General features: G+C 33.6%; 1 protein-coding gene across 34 annotated transcripts in view; it reads right to left on the bottom strand.

The window, feature by feature from the left end:
* Window positions 1-9,631: 9,631 nt before the first annotated feature.
* The window catches only part of RBFOX1 (RNA binding fox-1 homolog 1), a 2,692,248-nt gene continuing 2,690,218 nt past the window's right edge, over window positions 9,632-11,661 (bottom strand). For 19 of the 34 annotated variants that reach the window (XM_074280462.1, XM_074280466.1, XM_074280460.1 and 16 more), the window contains one exon: window positions 11,602-11,661. This exon is cut by the window's right edge and continues 1,989 nt beyond it. Coding sequence is in view for 15 of the 34 variants with exons in the window: in XM_074280464.1 (XP_074136565.1) it covers window positions 11,470-11,592 (123 nt within the window). In the remaining 19 variants the exon portion in view is untranslated. The other 15 variants (XM_074280471.1, XM_074280469.1, XM_074280476.1 and 12 more) reach the window with 3 other exon arrangements.

Raw genomic sequence — 11,661 nt, 5'->3', positions numbered from 1 at the left:
ATATTTCCAGGTTTCAGAAAATTAGTGTAACTGTTTCTAAAACAGAACATGTGTCAGTCATAACCTGTCTGAGCACAAGAACTTGAAGGAGGCAATTTGATATAGTAAGAAAAATCTTTGGTTTTGGAGTGATGGAATCTGTGTTCAAATCTTGACTTGGTTATTTCTTACCTGCCAGATATTGAACAAGTCACTTAATATTTCTAGGTCATAGTTTTCTTAACTGTAAAACAAGGAATTTCAATGAGATGACCTCTGAGACTTGCCAGCTCTAAATGATGTTAGTATCTCAACTTTGTCTTTGCCACTCCAAAGACCAGCATAATTGTTGGCACATAATAGTTATTTTGAAAAATGTTTGTTGATTGATTGGTATTATAGTTTGTGTATGTGTGTGTGTGTGTGTGTGTGTGTGTGTGTGTGTGTGTGTGTGTGTGTTTTATCACCAACTACTAAATAGGAAACTCTAAAGAAAGGTGTAATGCTGGAAAAACTGAGGCAAGATAGAGATGAGAGAGTTTTTAATAATTTATTTGAAAGGGAAAAATTGTGCTGAGGGTTTGCTACCCCCAGGGCTGCTGTCCAACATAAATTCTAACAAACTGGGAGTTAAGGATGTGTACAGCTTAAAGCCAGGAAGTCTGGACTCCCCCTTATCTTGAGTTTACATGTTGACAATTTATAACCTTAGAGTAAGTAGCACTGAGTTATATCAGTCTTAATGAACTGGAGTGGAGTTGCAACTAAGGTGATTGAGGCAGAACAATTCAGGGAATTGAGGTAGGATCAATTAGGAAAACTGAGGCAGAATAATTTAGGGAAACTGAATCAGAACAATAAAAGGGAACTGAGCACAACAAAGGGATTGTTTTGTTTGTTTTTATTTGTAGTAGTAGTCCTTTGGACTTTATAAAATGCTTTTTGTGTTATATCATTTGATCCCCATATCAGCTTTATGAAATAGATACATAGAAGCACAATTGAGTTAACTGAAACTCAAAAAAAATTAAATTTGCCTATATTCAGATACTGGTGGAGGAAGAATGCAAACATGTATATTCTGACTCAAATCTAGTGTTCTTACCATTATACTACCTTGCCTTTTAAAATCTTCATATCTATGTTCCTCAGGGCCATACAGACATTATTATATAGGTAATTGGTCATAAATATTTATTGAAAAGGTGAAAAAATGAATGAAGTTAAATTCAAACTATGGAAGTCTTATTTTTTGGATTTTGTTTCCATTTTTATTGAATTCCTAGAATCCAATAAAAAGGAAGTTGTGGATTTGAGGAGCATAGACCCTATTTTTATATTTGGTTTGATTTTATGTTTTGTGATCGATAGTGTCATAATTGCCCAGGATTGTGATTCAATGCCAAAAAAGAAATCATTAAAGGAACAGATTGGTTTTATGGGGAGATTTTTGTTGTTGTTGTTGTTTTGTTTTGGGTGGGAGGGGGGGTTAGCCTCTTGAATAAGAATAGATTTTGACTAAACATTGATTTCTCAAAAAACAAGATTACAAGACACCTCTTTTATATGATATTCTATATATAGTCTATCTTGAGGAAGGAGACCTGGGAGGTCTTAAGTTCCCAAAAGAAAGATTAAGGAGAATTGGTAGTGATGGTGGTGATGGGGAATTAGAGGTAAGGGAAGAGTAAGTGAAGGTAAGCTTGGCAGGGAATCAATCCTATTTAAAAAAAAAAGGGGGGGGGATAAAAATAGATATAAAAACTACAAGTCCAGTAAGCTTGACTTTTACTCATAGTAAAATTCTAGAATTGATCATTGAAAAGATAATTTGTGAACATCTAGGAAAGAAAGAGGTGATTGTTAAAAAGCCAGCATGGCTTCTTGGAGACTAGATTATGCCAAATTTTTCTTTCTGTTTCTTTTCCCTTTTTTTTGGAGATTGGGTCTATCTTGTCCATGCTAAAGTGTAGATGCTAGTCATATCTCAAACCTTTATTTGATAGATACACTGGTTCTGGACTGATTCATACCTTCATAGTAACCTATTGTCTTGCTCCACCCTACAACCTTGATTCTGGGGAAACAGGTGGTGAAGTCAGTGGAGTGTTGGCTTGAAGTCAGGAAGATTCATATTTAAGAGTTCAAATCTGGTCTCCCACACTTACTAGCTGTGTGATCCTGGGCAAATAATTTCCCCCTGTTTCGAGTCAGTTTCCTAAAATAAGCTAGAGAAAAAAAATGGCAAAACACTCCAATATCTCTGCCAAAACTTCAAATAGGAGCACGAAGAGATTGAATAACAGTGACCACTACCCTATTGGTAGTTAATACAAAATTTTATTGATCTTATCTTTACAGCAGTTCAAAATCCCTCAACTCCAACTATCAGTCCTAGCCTTTCCAGTAGCAAAGACTAAAGAATCTAATACTATTCTTGTATAAAAGATAAGAATGAATTGATTTTTCCATTTCAAAATTTAGCTGATTAAAGAATTAGATGAATGCAGTCAATTGATTGAACTGGGAGTTCATTTGTTAATATTTCAAAGGTACTTGATAGGAAGGAGGAAGAAGTCTGGAGGAGGGTGTGGCTCAGGAATCAGAGTCTATACCTATGCTCTTTAATATTATTATCAGTGTCTTAGATAAAAGCATAAATGGTATGCCTATCAGATTTGTGATAAATGCACCAAGGACTAGCTAACTCATTAAACAATAGTCAGAATCCAAAAGGGTCTCAACAAACATTGAGCTAAGTCCACAAAGATTCAACAGGGGAAATTTTTAAGAAGGCTTACATTTGGGTTCAAAGAACATAACATGGAAGAAGTATAGTTAAAAAGCAGTTTGTCTGAAAATGATCTACTTATTGCACTTAAGCTTAAAATTAATCAGTAGTATGTTAGTGCAATGAAAAATCTATACATTGAGCTAAATTAAGAAAAGTTTTCAGATAGCTTTCAGAAATAAGAAAATAATTCCTCTGCACTTTGCCCTTGTCAAACAACATTTAGAATGTTGTTTTCAATTACAGGTGCCATAATTTGAGGGCAATGGTAATTTAGAGATTGTGCAGAGGCTATATGGCATGGTTTAAAAAAAAAAAAAAAAAAGGATTGAAGGATGTGAAAATAGCCAAGAGAAGACTCAGATGGAGTATGATAATTCTCTAAGTATTTAATGGGCTGTCATATGGGAAAAAAAGAATGTATTTGTTCCAATTGGAGATTAGAAAGTGAAACCAGAGCTTGAAAAGGCACAAGTGACAAATACGTTTAATCAAGAAAATTGCTAATGGTGAGTGAAGTACAAACATGGAATAGGCCCACTGAGGAAGTAGTGAGCTTCCTCTTTCATTGGATCTCCAAGCAAAGAGTGGATGACCTCTTATCAGATATATTATACTAAGGATTCCTTTCTCTGTGGCTTCTGAAGTCCTTCTAAACTCTGCAATTCAGAGGCTTTACACAGTTTAATAAAATTTCAGTGGGGGAGGCCTCTCTGGATTTTCATAAACTCCCCTAAGACTATCAGGCTCCAATCTCAAGTTGATCCAAAATTAAGCAATCACAGAACTCCATCATTTTTGTGATCCTTCTATTCATTAAACAGATGATATTATTACTTAGAGATTAGCCATTAGTAAAGATGAGCACATGTAGGAGTGGAAAGAAAAATCCTGGGTGAGGGAGGTATGCTATTAAGCCAGTTTCAATTATTTCATAATTGTAACAAGCCTGGTACATTTCAGTTCTATCAAGTAAATGAGTTTGACTAATTTGGCACAATCCACCATTTATTTAAACAGGATTCTACTGTTCCTCCTCTTCTCTTTAAAGCAATAGGGCACTGACCATTGCACAATGCAAACAAGATTTTTTAAATTAACTTTAAAATTTTGAGGGGAAAAAAAAGTCCTATCTCTTTTTCAAAAGGATTTTTTTCATATCTTGGGTATTTAGGATTATAATTGCAATATATTTCTGATTCAGAAAATGAATACTGTAAATAATCTGAATTTTCCTAGCACTTGGTATATATTGGGCAGCTAGGTGATATAGTGGTTAGAGTGCCAGGCCTGTATTCAGTTTTTCTGGTCTCAGATATTTACTAGCTATTTAACCCTGTTTACTTCAGTTTGCTCATTTGTAAAATAAGCTAGAGAAGGAAATGGCAAACCACTCCAAAATCTTTGCCTAGAAAAACACAAATGGGGTCACAAAGAGTTGGACACAACTGAAAAAACAAGTGAATAACAACTATATTTATGCAAATATAGGTAGTCTGAGAGTAAGAAATTCCTGAATTAGAATTCTGCCTCAGGCACTTACAAATTGTGTGACTGTGCAAGTTATTTAAGCTTTCTAGACTCTGTTTTCTTATCTGCAAAATGGAGATAACAATAGCATCTATCTCATAGGGTTGCAGTGGATGTCAAATGAGGTAACCCATAAAATGTGTAGAAAACTAAAGTGTCTTATAAATGCTAGCTATATCAAAGGCCCCCAAAGGTCTTAATCCAATTTTAAGTACTAAAAGCTTTAATGTGCATAAAATTCTTGGGAAGAGAAGGAAGAAATGGGGGTTGGGGGGTGTAGGGGAATGGGAGTGAGGGGGTGGGAGGAGTGGGGGGGTTGTAGCAGGAGGAAGGAGTGTGAGGAGGGATAAGAGGAGAGATGGGGGAGGGAGAAAAAGGAAAGAAAAGAAGATGAAGAGAGAGAATAAAATCTAAATTGACCATAAAAAAAAATCTTTCAATTTCACTAGGGTAAGCCATTCCCTCTACTGTCACAGGTAACCCCTTCCTGGTATATTTTCAAGTTATAGTGACCAAAACTATTTCTAAATTCATTACTTAGTCATGATTAGGATATGCTAGGAATGGACTTCTCTGAATTTAGACTGATTCTTGTAACAACAAACATGGGAGTTGTTTACTGGTAGTTATTTGGAATATCTTCAACTTGGGAGGATTTGGGACAGTTTGTACCCTATTGGTATAGCCTTAGCAAAGCCAGGTTACTTTCACAATGGCGCATTGTGTTCAAGCTTTAAAGCTGTAAAAAGACAATAATAATAATATCTATTTCATAGAGTTGCTAAGGGGATCAAAAAAGATAAAGTAATGCAATTTGCAAAACTTAAAATACTATATAAATGCTATCATTTTTATTAATTTGCAGTTCAGATAATATATGTTAAATATATTATGATATCTAAATATACATATATCCAAAATCAATTTATTACAATTAGAATTGATATTTAAGATATATGTATATCTAAAGATACATTTGATATCTAAAAATGATATCCAAAATGTAATTTTATCTAAAATATTTGATATCTAAAATGCATTTTGATCCATATTTGATATTTAAGATATGTATTTGATCTATAAAAAGCAGATCTTCTAGCACTGATTCCTTTAGACCAGATGAATTGTTAAAGGGCCAGGATGTCATTCAGTGATCTGTAGTGGGAATACTTCATAGCCAAATTGCTCAAAAACTCAAATAAACATTAAGGTTTTGAAGATTTTTGCTTGGGCAAGCTCTACTGTAAATATGCTTGGTATTTTATTATTTTGCTTTGTTTCTCTTGCAACCTTACCTGGAATTCTTGCATCTGGAAAACCTCATTATCGTAGTTTCCCCCCAAACTTGGATTCTTTATCTGTTATATGAAAGCCAAAATAATTATGGGATTCTTCCAATTGGATGTTATAGAAACAAAGTACTGAACATTTGACTCCATCACATGGAAGCATGATATACAGAAACCCAGAAAAGTTTTATGCCCCCGAGTATGTCATAGGTTTTATTTTAATGATTTTGATGAAGAGTATATGTATGTATAAATGGCTTTATTCTTGCTAGCTTGATAACTTATTTTCAAAATGAAATGACGACACTTAATGGATTTTGTTTTCTCTTTAGTTTATGTCCTGAGTGTTATAGAATTATGGAGTCTGAAGAGTGAGAGAAATAGAAAAGTACTTCATCAGTTAAGAAAGAAAACTATCATTACTGACATTTATTCAACTGTGCTTTAAGAATGGTCTTGCTACAATAATGGTGAAAACTACCATGATGGAGCTCAGAGTCTCTCCAGATTTCAGGAAAGATAAATTTACTGGATGTGATAGTACAACCTGTGATCCTTCCCATTTGGGGGAGATGAGTTCTGAGCAGGAGTAGGCTAAGCCAATCCTATGTCAACACTAAGTCCATCATTAATAGATTGAATCCTCGGAAAAGGACTACCTAAAGAGGAATAGGTTTCCAGATTGGAAAGGGAACAGGTCAAAATTTCCATGACAATCAGGGATCTCAAAATTTCCATGACAATCAGGGATCATCCTTTATTGTTGTTTTTTGTCTATCCTTCTTTAAGAGGACCAAAGGTGTCATGTTTTGACTTGCAAAGTAAAATTGGATTTATGTAAGACAGAGCTGGGCAAAGTCTTTAATCTCACACTCATGAGTCCAGTGGCAGTAAGGACCATTTGCAGCCTGTGCAAAATAGGAAGACTCATGGTACTTCTCCAATGCCTTTGTCCCTTTTCTTTCTTTTTCTTTTAGCTAAGGGTTAACTTATAAAATGACTTTTAAAAGATGTAGTTTGTCCCTGTGAGAATCTTCTCCTTTGATTCCAACAATTATTGCTACAAGTTTTAAGGTTGATTCTTAGAACACTAGACTAGTTTTCTTGAATCTATAAACTTCTTAATTGTTCATGTGCATTTGTTCCCTTCCAATTATTACTCATTAATAGTATAAACTATTTACTATTTCTTAGATCTTTTTTCTTTTTTTTTTAATTTTGGGCCAGTAGATTTCCTCTTCTTATTCAGAATTTTGTTTAGTTTTCACTACTATTAGGTTTCAGGATTATTCAAGTGACCATTTCTATAAGTCAGAAATTTTGGTACTTAAAAAGTCAGACCTAGTTCTATGGCTAAAAGGATACAGATTTTCTGAAGGAATGAAAACAGTGAACACTATTATCATCAATTAAATAGAGGTCAAAGTTGATCATTTGAGCAAAAGTGGAGGACAACATAAAAAGTGTCTTTAAGATGTGCACCTACATCTGCCCAGTATAATGTCATCCTGTTACTGTCATCATATTCATTATACATGTATATTGTAATAATTCACTTTGAGATTCTGAGGCACTATGTCAGTCTAAATTTCTTTCTACAGGACAAACATCTGCTAGATTTATATGCATGAAATGATAGATTTTTATCTAAGCCATAGAGTACATGAATATATTTTTAGTGTATCCTTAAGTTTTACCAAATGCTGATTAGTATGCAGCAAGCTAGGTAAGTCTGGGTTTCTCACAGGAGAATCATAAAAAGTGCCAGGAGAACAACTGTTCCCTTTCAATAGAAAACAAACATCTCCCATAGAATACAAATAACATTAATGAGAAAGTTCAAATTTCACAAATAATTCTCAGTTCTGCACAAAATATGAATTAAGAAATGAGCCAACCTTTTGAGAAGATCTGGGAGAATCAGAGAGTCTCTGACACCACACAAGATTTTCATTCACTCAGGTTTTTGTTTGTTTTTTTGTGTTTTGTGTTTTTATTTTGTTTATTTTGTATCAAATATTGTAGTGATTTCTAAAGATCACAGGGGAACAATATCTGCTTTTCAATAAAATGACTCAGTTCCCAGGAAACAGTATTTTGGATTATAGAATATTAAAGAAATGTAATGAGAAACAGAAATATATGTATAGGTAATTTTGTATGTATATATCTACATATTTTAGTGCTCTAATGCAAAAACCAACAAACCTATCAATTATGAATTACTAATTATGGACTAGGACTTCTCAGAGATGAAAAATATATTTGAACAAGTGTTCAGAGAAATGGAAGCTAAAGGGGGGAGGAGAAATTTGGTTCTAATAAAAAAACCTTTTCAGTGATTTTTATAAAGATTAAAGATAGGCCAGTCAACTTCCATTCATCATTCTATCATCAAATTAGAGTCCTAAGTGACAAAAATATAATACCTTGACCAAATCCTTCTGTCATTTTGTTCTTATGAAGCATTTCTTATAGGTTGATAGGGTGCAGCAAACACACAAAAAAGCTTGATCACATCCTAAAGAAGCTCTGGTCCCCTCAGTTTTATTTGAAAGTTGTTTACTTTTAAAGTTGCTCTTTGGTATTTGGAATTTTTTCAGGCTCAGTTTCAATATCCTTTACCTCTATCCATCAGAAAAAATTGGGCTATCCAGCCAAATGGTAATTATAGAATAGATTTCAAGCCATCTATGCAGCCTTTCTATGCAAATTTCCATATATCTTTTCTTAAAGTATTAGAAATCTGGATTATTTGCTTCTTTCTTTCCCCTTGATTATTACTTTATTATCCCAAAGATTGGAACTTTTTATTTATGGTTTAGTTATCTAAGATAGTTACCTAGAATACATATGCTTTTTTTTGGATAAATAAATTTTTTAAAAAACAAAACAAAAACAAGTATTGGGGGGAGTTTCCCCACATTGGTGATACCTGAGTTTAGTTCAATTTCTTAAGCAGCTGGGGTTTGTTTCATTTAATTCTTTGAAAAGTTAATTCACTAAAGGGAAAATTACTGGCCTCAGTGTGAAAGCACCTGCAAAAAATGAGTCATTTCAAAGCCTGGGCATGAATCTCCTGCTGGGAAGAGGGAGTAAAGCAATATGCATGCAGTATTCCTATCTTCTTGGAGAGAATGCAGGTGCAGTAGCCTACCCAATAATGTGTCTGCAAATATTTAAGAAACAGTAAAAAGGCAAAATGACTTTGAACACCAACTTACATATACCTTTTCAGACTAATCTTTTATTTTTTAATATTACAAACCAGTTTTCTTTATTCACAAACCACTGTAGTGATATAAACACTAATTTCTAAAGACAGATATACACATTTTCTGGGTTTGCAGTTTTGTTTTTTTTTTTTTGTTGTTTTTTTGTTGTTGTTTAGAAGTCACTATATGCCACACATGGTATTAATTTTCCCCATAATTCATAATATCAGTAATTATTTATATAAGTGAAAACATTCCCAATATATACTGTAAAAAAACAAACAAACAAAAAAAAAAAACCTTTTTTTTTTTCTTACATCTCAGACATACATTTTAAAATGACTTATTGGAGTCTTGTAGGAGCTTTCTAAACAAAATATTCTGCATCATTGGTTGGCACCCACATCTTTTAAATAATTTTATTAAAACTACTTAAATCACAGGGGGAGTAGATCTCATCAGTGGAAATCAAAATTGAAAATAATTACCAACATGTTTATTATTTTGTGTGTGTGATTTCAAAAAAAAAATGGCATTTCCACATTTTTCATTTGAAGCTACTCAGGAAAAAAAAAATTCCCCATTTTTTTATTGTTCCAATTGAGATGCCTTAGCATTTCGGCAAATTTAATTTCCTTAAGATCATTTTCCAGGCCACTTGTCTTTTCACACATTTGGTTTAACAGGTGGAGGAATGAGCATGTCATATTAGTTCTATATCATTCCCCAAGCAGTAGAATTTATGTCATATACCCCTTTTTTGTTCATTAACAGCTTTTTCTTTTTGAGAGTTTATTTTCAGTCTTAGATATCAATGCTACAGAAACTTTGTTTTCAAATCTTGTGAAACTTTATTGATGGTTTATTGTCCAACTGATCATACTGCATGCACATACGATGACAAGAGGAAGCTGGATCACAAACACTTTTTTTTGTTTTTGTTTTTTGTTTTTTGTTAAAGCAGAGTTGTTATAGCAAGTTGGCAGGTTCACAGCGGTGAGTTGATAACTTAGTAAAGTGCATGCCCTGGGGCATGCACTAGTACACATGAGAATATAACTATTAGCAGCAAAACTGCATTGAGACAGTTTCCTGCTTTATTTATTTAAATACAAAAAACAGGAAGACCCGTGACAAACACCCCAACTCAGGTTAACTTGTAAACAGGACAACATGGAAAGAGTCCAAACATATGCACAGACAAACTGCAAGTTTTTCAACTGTGTTTGAATCTGCCACCTTTGGCCCCTTCCCCAGGTGAAGTAGATGAGCTAGTTTCCAAGCAACCCAGGTTTGTCACTTTCGTGCATGATGCTCTAGAAGGAGAAGGTGGCCCTACTTTTGCTCCCATTTGAAATTTGTCCTGGGCCTGACAATAAACTAAAAAGGTGTTGATTGGGAGTTTTCTTTTTTTTTTTTTCTTTTTTTTTTTTTATTTATTTATTTATTTATTTTTTTTTGATAGGTGGAATATGGAAGGGAGGGGACAGGTTGTCACGGATTGAAAAATTGCAGATTGTTTACACGACACAGTCATGTTTCAAAAAGTACCAAGCTGATGAAAATACCATGATTATCTCTACTCAATGACTGCAATACTTGTAAAATGCTTATATAAATTTGAATATGATTATCATGTAATTCCGTAAAAATGATACGTCTGTCTCTAACAGTTTTTCTACTAGGCTAAATCTAAAGCTTCATAGGCTGTGTTTCTAGAACTTAACAACTCCACTGCACAGATGTAAATTTTATACATTTTTTTACTGGTACAAAGAATTTAAGTTTTTATTACTTTCTTTTTTGGAAAAAAAGAAAAAAATAGAAACAGTGCTTTTATCACCTTTTTATTAATGTTTTTCCCTCCCATAATATAAAAGTCAGCAATGATATCAATAATTTATTATACTGGAAGAAATATAAAAAGAATGCTTATTAATGGCCTAACTAGCAATTTTGCCTAAATAACTAGTTATGATTAAATAGCTGAAGACTGCTTGGTGGAATGGTTTAAAAGGGTAGGCTTGGACAGCTTTAATCAGATTGTATGTACAAGTGTCTCTAGAAGCACCCCCTATAACAACATAACCTTTGGCTTGGAACAAACAAGTGAATAATTTACGACAGCTGATAAATGATAGTTGGTGCAGTGGGGCCCGTTTTAACTTCATCAATTTAATTACTTTTTTTTTTTTTTTTTAGCCAACCCCCACCCCCAGTCCCTTTATCCCTGTTTCCCTCCCACCCCTCCCTTTTCATAAACTAAAATAAATGTAGATGCAGAAAAAATGACTACTGTAGTCACTTACACTCTTACAAAACATGTGATAATCCCAATAGCTTAATATTCAGCATATATAATTCATTTACATGATATAGCACTCTTGATTGTGGCCCTAAAACAGTTTTTATTCATATCTAGCAGCTTTCTAGATCAACCACAAAAACTTCTACAGCCAGCAATCAAACTACGGAACCTTCAGAAATTAAAGACCCACAATATTAAAATACACAGAACAAAATATCTGAGGTATAAGATAAAAAATGTAATTTTTTTCCTCTTTTTAGAGTTGCTAAAATGATGCACTACTGCATGTATTGCAATACCCGGGCCTCGGAAAGCTTCCTTTCTCCCCACATTGGAAGGTTTTTATGGTTTTGTCATTTAGTATGGAGCAAAACGGCTGTATCCCCCTCGGTATATACTAGCCTGTAATGAAGAAAGAACGAGACCCACATCATCAGCATGGCTCCTAGTCTTGGCATCAGTCAAGGGTGCAAAAGCATTCTGAAACAAAGCAATTTGATGGATTGTTTTTTACATTTTACTTTTTTAACAAGTGGATTAGCAAAAAGC

The sequence above is a fragment of the Sminthopsis crassicaudata genome, chromosome 1 (assembly GCF_048593235.1).
Source record: "Sminthopsis crassicaudata isolate SCR6 chromosome 1, ASM4859323v1, whole genome shotgun sequence".
NCBI classification, from domain to species: domain Eukaryota; kingdom Metazoa; phylum Chordata; class Mammalia; order Dasyuromorphia; family Dasyuridae; genus Sminthopsis; species Sminthopsis crassicaudata.
The sequence above is the reverse complement of the archived record's forward strand: the minus strand, read 5'-3'. Positions and strand labels throughout refer to the sequence as shown.